At 42.4% G+C, this 15,170-nt stretch overlaps 1 protein-coding gene and 1 pseudogene across 2 annotated transcripts; one reads left to right on the forward strand and one right to left on the reverse strand.

The window, feature by feature from the left end:
• Window positions 1-3,150: 3,150 nt before the first annotated feature.
• LOC306875690 (gamma-crystallin M2-like) lies at window positions 3,151-3,757 on the reverse strand (annotated as a pseudogene). Its single transcript has 2 exons — window positions 3,522-3,757; window positions 3,151-3,423 (listed from the first exon to the last, which is right to left on the reverse strand). The product of its transcript is annotated as a gamma-crystallin M2-like (transcript).
• A 1,487-nt stretch (window positions 3,758-5,244) lies between these two features.
• Window positions 5,245-6,008, forward strand: LOC306875630 (gamma-crystallin M2-like; the record flags this gene model as incomplete). The annotated part of the gene is made up of 3 exons (XM_079426315.1): window positions 5,245-5,274; window positions 5,391-5,633; window positions 5,736-6,008. The coding sequence occupies 3 exons, from the start codon at window positions 5,245-5,247 to the stop codon at window positions 6,006-6,008; spliced, it is 546 nt and encodes a 181-aa protein (XP_079282441.1).
• Between the last annotated feature and the right edge of the window lie 9,162 nt (window positions 6,009-15,170).

Raw genomic sequence — 15,170 nt, forward strand, 5'->3', positions numbered from 1 at the left:
AAAGTACACTATCGCCCTGTGCTAATGGATCCTGTATGTGTCGCAAAATGCGATTAATTCTAAAAGCTCTGCGAATTATCCTCGCACCTTCCGCAACAGGTTGCTCTCGTAAAAACGGGCAAGACATGGTTGCGACAGACTTCCCTATCTCCTCCGCTTATAAAGCCGCGATCTAATCCTGTTTACATGAAATAAGCCTGCTCCCGAGCAGGTTTAAGCTTGCGCACCTGTTGCTATGACAGCAAGTCCAGGATGAGCGTCGAAGAACCAAACGATCCAAGATCATGCCAAATCGTCAACAATCAAATCCAGCTAACTGAGTTAGCGACGTACGAAGAACGAGCCCCAGATCTGGAAACTGCAGCATTTTCAGTGATACGAGAATGAGTGTCATGAGACTTGAGGTATGTCATGACTTGAAGCATGAGGCATGTCATAAATACCTGTTTGTAAATGGATCTGAATAAATCTGATAAATCAAGAACAAATAAAATTTGAACTCAACAGCTTACAATATAAATTCAGCAGTTGCATCTTTTTCACTAACAGCCAAAAATAATTTACCAAAATTACACTGACACTTGTACTAAGCTCGCAAGTACAGTTGGGTCCATATATACAGTGGGGGAAAAAAATATTTGATCCCCTGCTGATTTTGTACAGTTGCCCACTGACAAAGAAATGATCAGTCTATAATTTTAATTGTAGGTTTATTTGAACAGTGAGAGACAGACTAACAACAAACAAATAAAAAAATAAAAAAAAAGTTATAATTTGATTAATGCCATTTGCATTTGGAAGCTCTTGTTGTGAACCCACATCATGCGGTCAACGGATCTCTACATACAAGTGAAGCAGACAATTGTTAGGCTTCAAAAACAAAAGAAATCCATCAGAGAGATAGCAGGAACATTCGGAGTAGCCAAATCAACAATTTGGTACATTCTGAGAAAAAAGAACGCACTAGTGAGCTCAGCAACATAAAAAGGCCTGGACGTCCCCGGAGGACAAGAGTGGTGGATGATCGGAGAATCCTCTTCATGGTAAAGAAAAACCCTTTCACAACATCCAACAAAGTGAAGAACACTCTCCAGGGGGTAGACATGTCACCGACAAAGTCTACAATCAAGAGATGACTTCACAAGTGCAAATACAGAGGCTTCACCACAAGGTGCAAACAAGGCCAGATTAGGCTTTGCCAAAAAACTTCTAAACAAGCCAGACCACTTCTGGAGAAGCATTCTTTGGACAGCTGAAATTAAGATCAACCTGTACCAGAATGATGGGAAGGAAAAAGTATGGAGAAGCCTTGGAACAGCTCATGATCCAAAGCATGGCTTCCAGTGGCACTGGGTTACTGGTGTTTATTGATGACGTGACAGAAGACAGAAGCAGCTGGAAGAATTCTGAAGTGTATGACCCAAAACGCACAGCAAAAGCAACCCAGGAGTTTTTGAAGGTAAAAAAGTGGAATATTCTGCAATGGCCAAGTAAATCTTCTGATCTCAACCCGATTGAGCATGCATTTCACTTGCTGAAGTCAAAACTAAAGGCAGAAAGATCCACAAACAAACAACAACTCAAATCAGCAGCAGTAAAGGTCTGGCAAAGCATCACAAAAGAGGAAACCCAGTCTTTAGTGATGCCCATTAGTTCCAGACTTAAGGCAGTCATTGCCTGCAAAGGATTCTCAACAAAATATCAAAAATAAGCATTTCAATTTCATCTTAATTGTTTCATTTTAATTTTATTCTAGTGGCATACAGAGCTAAAATTATGAAAATTGTGTCAGTGTCAAAATATATATGGACCTTACTGTAGGTACTTGTATATTATCTGTCAATCACCTGTCAAATGCAGAAATGTAAATGTAGCACAAACTATAGGACAGAAATGTGAGAACAGATGAGAATGAGCTATAATGCCCTGATTTCTAATCTGGTTCAAAGCCAGTATCCCATCCTCTGAGCAGTCTCACTCTAAAACCCTTAAGGCAAAAAACCCTTTAGGTCAAAGCAGGCATGTGGATTAAGAAGTGCAATTATAGTACATAATTGCACTTCTTATAGGCTTGTTATAGTACAATTTAAAGACTTTGCAGAGAACAAAACTTTTTTTTTTTTTTTTTTTTGAAAACAGAGTTCAGTTCTTGGTGTATTTCCCTAGTGGACTGTTGATAACAGGGAAATTAGTATTTGTTCATTGTATCACATAAACTGATTAAAGGTGCAATCAGTAAGTTATGTTTGACTTTATACTGACACCTACAGGCCAAACATGGCAGAAAATAGAAATGTCAGACAATATTTTTATCTGTTAGTCCATCCATTCTTAAATATTAAGTGTGACTGACACAAAAGGGTGAGACATTTGCACAAAATGTCACACCTACCAACATTACTGAAAAAAAAGACAGTGATCTTAATCTTAAAGTAAAAATATTTGTCTAGTGGCTATATTTCTGAAACATTATCAAATGTGTTCATCAAATAATCAAATTATTATTATTTTTGGTTTAGTTTGCTCCTTCATAGTGATATCAACCAAATTTATTTACTTTATTTTGTGGTTTTCAAAAATCAATATCAACTTTAAAGTAAACCATCTTAAAAAAAATAATAGACCCTATTTCTCTCATCCACATGGCACAGTCCCAAAACCTGAATTAATACATTAAATACCAGTAGTCTAAACTTGTATAAACTCATACAGTGCTGAAGTCTTATGGGGTTATGAAGCAATAATAAAAAAAAAAAACTCTGGTTAAATGCTGCAAAATCCCTTGGATTTTCTACTGATGCATGAAGTTTATTAACTGCTTCCAATTCACACTAGAAGTTTATCTTCTTTTTCTTCACATTTTTCCCTTCGTTTCATGCCTCACACAAAATGATCAATAGTAGGCCTATTTGCTTCAATCTCAACAATTTTCTTGCATTTGCAATGAGCTCTTTCCCTAATTTTTTTTTACATTGTCTCCTAGTTACATGAACTCAACAAGGAAGCCCCCATCAGGTCCATTAACAAAAAAGCCTTTTGGTTTTGTTAAAAAAAACTACAGAGCGCATCTTAAATTTAGGGACTGGTTGAACTGTACTTTATTTTAGTACCACCTTTTTCTAAAAAAAAAAACCATGTGCAATCTACATTTTAAAAGTAAGAATCATTGATACGCCTCATGCTCATGAATCTCATGCCACCCATATTGCTGAAGCTCCTGTACTCTCCAGGCCTGAAGTACCACATCCTGCCTCTGTACTGGGGCTGCTCATAGAAGAGCCAGTGGCCGTCCATCACATGACAGGACTGGCAGTGAGACATGCGGTAACGATCCATGATGTTGTCACAATCATCCATCATCTCATACATCTGGCCCATGAAGTTCTCCCTCTCGTAGATCCTCATTCTGAAGGGTCCCCTGTGCTACAAAGGTATAATTAGACATTTACAGTTCATGCTAAATTGTTATAATAGCATTTAGTGAGCGGCTATATGGGAAGAAAAGCTGTTTATTCTCTTACCATAGGGATCATTCGGCAAGATCTGATACAGTCATTCATGCCAAACATAGACATGTAGTCAGCATAGTCACCCTCCTAAAGAAATACTGATTTCCCATGTAGTTTGGACGGTCATACATCATCCAGCATCCACTCTCTATTCTGCAAGAGTGACAACGGCTCATGTAGGAGGAGAAATCAGCACTGTCGCCCATGCACTCATAAGAGCGACCCTGGAAGTTCCTGTCCTCGTAAAAGATTATCTATTTTGGAACACAAAAGACGTAATAAGACACTTGTGTGCTTTTAAAAGGAGTCAATCAGCATCTTAAAGATGTACTATTGTTTTTATTTTTAAGTATCAGTGGTACTTACTCTGCCCATGATGGTAGTGACTGTCCTTTTGGAGAACTTTCGTACTGATATGATGACACTCTGTTCATGTTAACCCTTACATTTATACCTGGCCAAACCTAAAGAATATGTGCCTCCCATTGTGAAAACTCCTGACAAAGCAGCATGGTATAGAGACCCATGGAAAGCTGAAGAGCTTTTGTAATATGTCAATATTATTGAGTCTCTAGTTTCCAGGTTTATCAGTATTCCACGTCTTAAATAGACAATAGAGTGGTTTGCATCTTGGTGTTTCTTTTGTGTTTATAAAACAAATGACCAATTGACTAATTATCAGTCCAAAATTATGTAAGGAGTTCCTCCTCTTCCAATCCATATATCCATTTGGCATTTTTATTAACTAAAAAATAACTGTTTTCATCTCACCAGAGCAGCTAGATCAAATTGACAAGATTACTGGCATATTCAGGTTATGGAAAAAAAGAGGCTGTCATTTCCCCTGACATATGAGTCTGAGAAAGGAAGTTTGTTAGTATGCCTAAAAGTATGTATTTTCCTTAATCTTTGTTTTTGAGGTGTATCGCCATCTCAAACATGTGCATACAGGTTTTGGAATATATAAAATATACAAGGATCTCATCCGGATACAAGGAATTTACTGCCAGTATGAGGCGTCCCACACACACACAAAAAATAAAATAAAAATTAATGAACAAGCATTTTTAAAAATATAATGTACTGTAGCCACTTGTGATCTCCTTACTATATACCTTAGCAGTTTTTTCACTTAAAATTACACATATTGGGAAAAGGGAAATCAGTGATTTTTAATGAGAGCTGTGTTCATGATATGTTCAGAGTCCAGATATATCAAATGTCTGTGCTGTGTCATTGTTTTTGAAATGTTGAGGTATTAGAACAATCTCCAAACAGAAGAATTTTGATAATTCATATAATTATTAATACATTTTTTCTAGTATTAATAGTTTATTTTATCACTTAAAGCATTATTTAGGGATAAAAAAGCTAACCACACAACAGGTTTAAGCAATCAATAGTAATGCAGTACCTATTATCATATTATCTGTTTTAACAGATAAATTTTGAACAACATTGTGTTTTACAAAAAGAAAGACTTTTAAAAAGGCATATTTCAAAATGTCTGAAAACATTATTGTGGAAAGCCTAAACGACCTGTAGGATATGTCAAAATGGACCACAATGAATGCACTGTGAATGCTTCCATACTAATCTGCTGAGTCAGGAGGTTGTTCTCAATCTCAATAGCAAGCAGACAGTTTTATTCAATTCGCCCGGGTATAAAAGTAAGGGTGAGACCTGGCAGGAGGATAGAGCAGTGAAAACGGAAGAGTGTCGAATAATTCAAAAAATGACTTCAGCAGGCATGAGCATGTGCAAGGTAAGTAATGGCATAAAATAATGACAAAACATCCCTTTCTCTCACTCTAGTAGAATGCAACATTTATTGAAGTGCATACCAAATATTGCTAGTAACCTCATGTTAAACCTCCTCAGGCCGTCTTCTACGAGGACAGGAACTTCCAGGGTCGCTCTTATGAGTGCACGAGTGACTGTGCTGACATGTCTCCCTACTTGAGTCGCTGCCACTCTTGCAGAGTGGAAAGTGGCTGCTTCATGATGTACGACCGTCCCAACTACATGGGAAATCAGTATTTCTTTAGGAGGGGAGAATATGCTGATTACATGTCTATGTTTGGCATGAGTGACTGCATCAGATCTTGCCGTATGATCCCTATGGTAAGAGAATAATACACTGTGTTGACTTGCCACAGAGTTGGTTGCTAAATGCTCTTACAACAATTTAGCACAATTTTTTAATTTCTGTTTACATATTTGCAGCACAGAGGATCCTTCAGAATGAGGATCTATGAAAGGGAGAACTTCATGGGTCAGATGTACGAGATGATGGATGACTGTGACAACATCATGGATCGTTACCACATGTCTCACTGCCAGTCCTGTCATGTGATGGACGGCCACTGGCTCATGTATGAGCAGCCCCACTACAGAGGCAGGATGTGGTACTTCAGGCCTGGAGAGTACAGGAGCTTCAGAGATATGGGTGGCATGAGATTCATGAGCACAAGGCGTATCAATGATTCCTTCTATTAAAAAGTAAATTGTATTAATGTGAGAAAATTTGTGTTACTTCACAATAAAATACTTCTGAACAACTCTCTTAAAACACCTTTGTCTGTTTTTTTTTAATCATACTTGAGTGAAATACGAATCATGGTCTATGTGTATTTGACTAAGTTGGAGACTGCATCACTTTGTGGTAAAAAAAATAAAAATAAAACAATTATAAGATTGCTAAAAACTTTAGAAATCTTACAACTTCATTCAATCTAGTTTCAATCTAATCTAATCTTCACTCATGTGAATATACTCATATATAATTGTCACAGATCAACCAGGCTCTCACTCCAGCCAATCACAGCGAGCACCATCACCAGAGTTCTAATGAGCACACCTGCACTCCATCATCACCTTATCAAGTCACCCCATATAACCACACACCTCACAACAGTCAAACGTTCGGTCTCGTTCATGCGAAGTGGACTCCTGAATGTTATCTCAAAGACCTACCTGTTACTTACCTGCCTGTGAACTTACCTCTTGTGTTTCCTTCGAGTGTTGTGTCCATCCATCCATGTCCTGGATCCCCGTCTGTCTTCTCTGGAGCTTCATGACGCATCGAGGTGTGTGGTTCCCGAACATCCACGAGCTCCTGTCAACAAACAACCCGGTTCAGTAAGATTCCAATCTCATCGTCCATCTACTCGGCATTAGATACTCACCGTCACGTTCTCCTGCCTTTGCTCTCCAGCCAAATAAACTTTACCTGTTTTGTATATCTCACGTGTGAGTCTGCTTCTGTAACAGAAGACCGGACCAACACCGTAGGCTGAGATGAGCAACCCGGATCCGTTTCAGGAGCTCGTGGATCACCTCCGACGAGTTCTTGTCCCAGCATCACCGTCAGCACCTCCGTTCACCCCAGTCACCGGAACCACGGCTTCTTCTCCGCCAATGATCCACAGTCCCATGGCCAGACCAGCGCCCTTCTGTGGTGTGGTGGGGGAGTGCAACGGGTTCCTTCTACAATACTCACTCAATATCGACATGCAACCGCATCTGTACCCGACTGAGAAATCTAAAATCGCCTTTATAGTATCACTTCTCACAGGCAAAGCTTTGCAGGGGGCGGAATCGATTTTCTCCCAATCAGGACCTGTAACGCAATCCTATCAGAGTTTCATCGCCCACTTTCGAGAAGTGTTCGGGCGTGTAATTGGGGATCCATCCATTGGCAAGCAACTCTATTATCTCCGCCAGGGTACCAACTCAATACATGAATATACCCTGCAGTTTAGGACCCTGGCGGCAGCTAGTGGTTGGAACGAGAGAGCCCTTCTCACCACTTTTCGTCAAGGTCTAGAGCCCAGATTGCGGTTGCATCTTGCTAACCTGGATGACTCCTGTGGATTAGAGAAATTAATTCAACAATCCATCCATGTTTCCACCCGCATGCAATCCCTCCAGAACCCTACCAAGAACCCATGCAAACTGATCGTACTCACCTTACTTATCGTGGGCGGCAGAGGCGACTGCAAGCAGGGCTTTGCCTACACTGTGGAAAGGAGGGGCATGTTAGATCAACTTGCCCCGTTCGTCCACCGCAGCTCTTGGTGAGTGCCATTCAACCTATCTCTCAGAATATGAAGCCACTCACTGCTGAAGTAATGCTTACTGCCTCTGATGTGTCTATTCCAGTACAAGCCCTACTCGACTCCGGCTCCACCGGTAACTGTATCTCCGGAAACCTCTGCCGCCAACTCAAACTCCAAACCATCGCTAACCAAACTACCTCCTCATCGGCCATGGGACTGTGCGATCGATATTTTGCCAGGTGAGCCAGTGCCCAAGGGTAAGATTTACCCGCTCTCACTTCCCGAGCAGAAGGCCATGGAGGAGTATATCGACGAGGCTTTAAAGCAAGGTTACATCTGTCCATCTACCTCCCCTGCTTCAAGTTTTTTCTTCGTGGCCAAGAAGGACAGAGGCTTGCGGCCTTGCATAGACTAACAGGCTTTAAACAAGATCACTGTGAAATTCCGATATCCCCTTCCTCTCGTCCCAGCAGCTCTGGAACATCTTCGTGGTGCCACCATCTTCACGAAGCTAGACCTCCACAGCGCGTACAACCTCATCCGGATACACGAGGGGGATGAGTGGAAGACAGCCTTCGTTACACTAACCGGCCACTACGAATATCTGGTAATGCCGTATGGCCTTGTCAATGCCCCCTATGCACGAGGTGCTCCGGGAGTATCTCCACAGGTTTGTCCTTGTCTACATAGATGATATCCTCATCTACTCCCGGAGCCTGGCTGAACATCGCCACCACGTTGCGGAGGTCTTACAGCAACTCAGGAAGTTCCATTTATTCCTCGAGGCTGAGAAATGCTCATTCACCAACCTTCCGTGCACTTCCTGGGTTACATAATCGACAGTGGTGGCATCCGAATGGACGAGGGGAAGGTGGAGGCCATCCGAACCTGGCCGGAACCCTCCACTATTAAAGAGCTTCAGAGATTTCTAGGCTTTGCCAATTTTTATAGAAGATTCATCCAGGATTACAGCACCATTACCAGTCCCCTCACCAACCTGCTCAGGAAAAGGCCCAAGTCTCTGTCTTGGACTCCAGCTGCCACGGAGGCCTTCGAGAGGCTAAAGGAAACCTTTACCCACGCTCCTATCCTCATGCACCCAGATCACCAGAAGCCCTTCATTGTGGAGGTGGACGCCTCTACTTCTGGTGTAGGAGCCGTACTATCGCAGCAGCAGGGGACCCCGACCAAGCTCCATCCATGTGCCTTCTTCTCCAAGAAGTTCAGCCCGGCGGAGAAGAATTATGACATCGGCAATCGGGAGCTCCTGGCAATCAAGCTCGCCCTTGAGGAATGGAGGCATTGGCTAGAAGGTGCTCAACACCCATTCACAGTACTAACAGACCACAAGGATCTGCAATACCTGAAAGAGGCCAAACGACTCAACCCTCGCCAAGCACGTTGGGCCCTTTTCTTTACCCGTTTCAATTTCACAATTTCCTACTGTCCTGGATCCCGTAATGTCAAAGCTGACGCCCTGTCCCGCATTCACGCTTCTGACGAAATCAACGAAATACCTGACACGATCTTCCCAGAAAAGATCTTCACCTGCCCCATCCAGTGGAACCCTGAACCAACCACACCAGCCAATGTCTCCACCGCCACTCCGCCGGGCTGCCCTCCTGGTAAACAGCATGTTCCCAGACTCCAACGCACTTCCATAATCCGTTCAATTCATGATTCTCTGGGCACTGGCCACCCAGGGACCAGCAGTACCCTCTCGCTATTGAAAGATCGATACTGGTGGCCCAGCATGGCCAGGGACGTGAGAAGGTTCGTCCAGGGATGCGCGGAGTGTGCCATGTCCAAAAGCCCACGCCATCTACCAGCAGGCATACTCCTCCCGCTGCCCGTTCCCAATCGTCCATGGTCACATCTGGGAGTGGATTTCGTCACCGACCTACCAGCATCAGACGGAAATACCTGCATCCTTGTAGTTGTGGATCGATTCTCCAAGTCTTGTCGACTGATTCCCCTGAAGGGTCTACCCACCGCCATGGTAACTGCGGAACTCCTCTTCAATCATGTATTCAGACATTTTGGTATTCCCGAAGACATTGTGTCAGATAGCGGTCCACAGTTTATCTCTAGAGTCTGGAAAGGATTTTTTAAACTCCTAGATGTGACCGTGAGTCTGTCGTCCGGCTATCATCCCAAGACCAACGGGCAGACGGAGAGGAAGATCCAGGAGATCGGCCGCTTCCTGCGAACCTTCTGCCACAGTCATCAGGACTCCTGGAACCAGTTTATTGGCTGGGCTGAGTACGCCCAGAACTCGCTGCGACAAGCTGCTACTGGACTCACTCCCTTCCAGTGCGTGCTCGGTTACCAGCCACCACTATTCCCTTGGTCAGGGGAACCCTCGGAAGTGCTGGCGGTGGACTACTGGTTCCGGGAGAGCGAGAGGGTCTGGGACGATGCTCACCATCAGCTCCAGCGAGCAGTACGCAGGCGCAAGATGACAGCAGACCTTCGTAGGTCCGAAGTCCCGCGATACCAACCGGGACAGAAGGTCTGGCTGTCAACGAGGGACATCAAGCTGCGCCTGCCCTGCAAGAAGCTGAGTCCCAGATATGTTGGTCCCTTCACCATAGTCAAGCAAATCAACCCAGTCACCTTTCAGTTGCAGCTTCCCCCACATTATCGAATAAATTCTACCTTTCACGTATCACTCCTGAAGCTTTACCATTCTCCTGTTTCTCCCTCTCCCGTTAATCCTGGAAGATGGAGCGATTTACAAGGTGAAGGAGATCTTGGACTCCCGGCGCCGTTGTGGCCGCTTGGAGTACCTGGTAGACTGGGAAGATTATGGGCCAGAGGAGAGATCATGGGTCCCCAAAGATGACATCTTGGACCCAGCTTTACTGGAGGAGTTCCATACCACCCATCCTGACCGTCCAGCTCCCAGAGGAAGGGGTAGGCCACCACGACGTCGGGGCTTTCGGCCCTCTGGAGCGGGCCATGGAGAGGGGGGAATGTCACAGATCGACCAGGCTCTCACTCCAGCCAATCACAGCGAGCACCATCACCAGAGTTCTAATGAGCACACCTGCACTCCATCATCACCTCATCAAGTCACCACATATAACCACACACCTCACAACAGTCAAACGTCCGGTCTCGTTCATGCGAAGTGGACTCCTGAATGTTATCTCAAAGACCTACCTGTTACTTACCTGCCTGTGAACTTACCTCTTGTGTTTCCTTCAAGTGTTGTGTCCATCCGTGTCCTGGATCCCCGTCTGTCTTCTCTGGAGCTTCACGACGAAGCATCGAGGTGTGTGGTTCCCGAACATCCACGAGCTCCTGTCAACAAACAACCCAGTTCAGTAAGATTCCAATCTCATCGTCCATCTACTCGGCATCAGATACTCACAGTCACGTTCACCTGCCTTTGCTCTCCAGCCAAATAAACATTACCTGTTTTATACATCTCACGTGTGAGTCTGCTTCTGTAACAATATACTGTATATATATATATAAACATTATCCACCCCACACTCACACATACATACATACATACATGCATATATATATATATATATATATATGTGTGGGGTGAATAATATATATTTTTTTTTTTACAGAACAATTAAAAGGAAAATTTTATGTTTTATCCCGCCAAGATCTATCAAACAGTATCTGCTGAATGCTGTTGATTACCACAGAAAAACATTGATTTGTGCCAGATTTCATGTCGTACACATGCAGACCTGGGCTTTGTTTCTGTGGAACAAGCTGTGACGTATCCAACGTGTCTTGCACTGCAACAGGGCTAGTAGGGTCATGAACTTGGGCATGGTAAATGGCACAAAAAATTACAATGCAGACCCATGGCCTGCAACTGTAAGATCCAGACTATGGGCTTATAGGCCCATACAAGATAATCAGTAATTGTAGCTGGAGCAGCAATCTCAGCAGTGTAGTAGAAGGTTCTGAAGATGGAGCAGAAAATGTAACAGTAGTGGTTGTGACTATAACAAGTCGTAAGGCATGGGCTGTCGAAACAAGAAAGGTACAATAGGGACGATATAAAAAAATCAAACACTAGATAGACAAAGACGTGCACACAAGCTGGAACAGTTGCAAATCCAGGAGTATGAACCGAAACAGCCAACAGGAACAACCAAGTACTCAAAACGAGTCCTTTATTTTCATCATTGTATAGGCAAATAAAAACAAGTCCAAAAAAAAAACTGAGGAAATTAATATGAGGTACATATTGAAGAAAAAAAAATCAATAAAATAATAATATGACTCGTGACATCACCAGTAATTTTTTTCAGTCAGATCCATTTATGCTGGATCTGACTGAAATATGAATTCAGCCAGAAGACAAGAATACCCTATGCTCTCTTCACTTTCTCCCAAATCTCTCAAAAGGTTGGGAAAACTAGTTCATTTCATTTCAGAGTATCTCTGACATAGCATGGCTTGTGGGTTTCTCCTGGTTAGCTGCAGTGAGAATTTACCAACATTAGTCCAAGGAGGGACAAACCACAAACCAACAGCAGGGTGTTGGGCACCTAATCAACGCATGAGAGCAACGAAGACTATCTCGTCTGGTCCAAACCAATAGAAGGTCTACTGCGGCACAAGTCACACTAAATTTGAATGGAAATTTTTGGGAGAATTGTGTCACAAACACACAGTACATCAGATTTTGCTTATGGTGCTGCATAGCCGCAGACCAGAGTCCTCATGATAACCCCTGTCCACCGTTGAAAGCACCTACAATTGGCACACAATCATCAAAACTGTACATGCTGATCTGTTACAGCAATGGCACAAAGGTGTGTTACTGTTCAAGTCTCAGTTCAAGTTTAGATCAGTGTGCTCAATAACGTATTTTTTACCTTCACTGTGTATATTTTAATTATACTGCACTGTAAATAAAATACAAATAATAAAACCCCCCATTATTTTACTCTCCTCACATTCTTTCTTTCCTGCCTCAGAGTCACATTATACATTCACTGATGGCGTATAAGGGGAGGCCCTTTGTCTCTCAGGTGTGAATCACTAAATATCTGTGGCCACTGTCACTCCCTCACATACAGCGTTCCGAACACAAATCATGTATTACAAAAATTGTTTTCTGTAAATGAGTGAACAGGATGATTTTCACATCATTTTGTAGCAAAAACTTTAGTCTACCACATCCAGTTCTCAAGTCTTGTGAACAAATGTTCTTTATGTGTTTTATGGCCTTATTTCAAAGACAAGGTCAAAGTTTATTTATAAAGCACTTTTAAAAACAACAAGTGCTTACCAAAGTGCTGTACAAGCACACTCAATTTAAAACAATAGACACCTAAAAACAAACATAAGACCAACACAATCATAAAAACCTTCTCCCATTTGTGTTAAAAGCCAAAGAGTATAGATGAGTTTTGAGATTTGATTTAAAACAAAAAGTGTTTGGGCCTGCCTAACATATAGAGGCAAATTATTCCAGAGTTTTGGGGCCGCCACTGCAAAAGCATGGTCCCCCCCGGTTTTCAACCTTGTTCGATGACAAACCAAAAGTAAATGCTCAGCACACCTAAGTACCCTTGGTGGAGTATGTAACTGTATTAAATCAGAAAGATATCTTGGTGCTAGTCATTTAGCGATTTAAACACTAAGATCAAAATCTTAAAATCAATTCTAAAATGAACAGGAAGCCAGTGAAGAGATGCCAGAATTGGTGAAATATGTTCTTGCTTGCGTGTTCCTGTTAACAAACGAGCAGAAGAATTCTGTACCATCTGCAAACGTAAAGGGCATTACAGTAATCCAGGCGAGTCGAGATAAAAATATGTATAACCCTTTCAAAGTCATTAAAAGACAGAAAAGATTTGACTTTGGATAACTGCCTCAACTGGAAAAAAAACTATTACTGAATTAATCTGCTTATCCAGTTTAAAGTCACTGTCCATAATAACAGACAGATTTTTTTTTACATTGGGCAATCTTATTTCCTTATTTCCGTGACTTAAATATTTTAGTTTTTGATCACTGGTTTGACATGTTCACCGACAGCCGATTAATGGTAGTTGCGATCAAATTTTACCTCCAACGAAATTCTGGCAGTGTCAGAAGATTTGGCACACAGTCCTGCAGTGTGATGTTTCCTGAGACGAATGTCAAACTGTCTTTTTCAGGACAAGCCATGATCAGAATTAATGCTACAGATTTATTCTAACCTTTTTTTTTATTCTAGGCCCTTGATACGCCTTTGGATGCAGCTAGCTTAGCGAAGCATGCAGAAAGCAATGATCATGTAAAAGCCCATGCAGCAGGGCGACTGGGTGACAGTGAGGCAGCATAGTCAGGGGACAAAACACAATTTTTCCGTTCCGATTAAACCATTAAACAGGTTCTCTCCACTCAGTGACGCACCCACTGAGAAACCTGATGAAAGTGAGTGAAAGTGAAGTTACATGTGGCCAAGTATGGTGTTCCATACTCTGAATTTGTGATCTGCATTTAACCCATCCAAGTGCACATGCAGTAGTGAACACACACCCAGAGCAGTGGGCAGCCAATGCTGCGGTGCCCGGGGAGCAGTTGCGGGTTCGGTACCTTGCTCAAGGGTCTCACCTCTCACCTGACTGCCCATAGTTATTGGTGCTCTAGTTATTGTGCTCTAGTTATTGGCGATTATATTGTACGGAACGTGAAAATACAGACACCAGCCACCATAGTTCCATGTTTACTGGGAGCCAGAGTGCCTGATATCTTGGCAAATTTAAAAGTGCTGGTTAATGCTAAATGAAAATTCAGTAAGATTGTTATTCACATCGGCACTAATGATGCTCGATGTCCAGTCAGAAATCACTAAAAATAACAAAGAGGTGTGTGAACTTGCAAGTACGATGTCAGACACTGTAATATGCTGTGGTGCCCACAGAATAACATAGGTTTCATAGACAATTGGACAAGTTTTTGGGGCAGACCTGACCCGTTGAAAAGAGATGTTCTTCATCCCTCTGGGGGTGGTGCCACTCTTCTCTCTAGAAATATGGCACATAGTCTTAGAGTTTGTACTTGAGTAATGGGGCCCAGGTCAGAAAGTAGACAGACTGGCTAAACCATCTACTAGCCGCCTAGTGTCACAGAATTTAGTAAATTCTCAGCACATAGAGACTCTTTCACCTAGATATCACACTCTAGAGACTGTGCCTGTTCCCTGAAACAGAAGTGTAAAGTATTTGAGTAAATGTAATTAATTACGGTACTTGAGAATATTTTCAGATACTTTGTAATTTTACTGAGTATCAAAGATATCAGCAACTTTTACTTTCTGTTTCACTACATTTTTTAATGAGTAACTGTACTCTTTACTCCACTACATTTGTAATGAGTGTTGCAATTACACATTATATTTTGCATGGCACCTAGCTTTTTCTGCAGCAGTTTATTTCTTCTACAAAAGACGTGATATCACCAACTACATGGCACTGAAAGTACTGTATCTTGTGCGTTATGCCCTTACTCACCCAAACTTGATAACAAGGCTACTTTACGTATACAAGCTCCTTAGCAAGTACTTTTGAATTACAGGTGTTTTATATATGAGATGAGGACATAACCCCATAGATGAGGGCATGTGTCC

Source organism: Barbus barbus, assembly GCF_936440315.1.
Source record: "Barbus barbus genome assembly, chromosome: 10".
Classification (NCBI taxonomy): domain Eukaryota; kingdom Metazoa; phylum Chordata; class Actinopteri; order Cypriniformes; family Cyprinidae; genus Barbus; species Barbus barbus.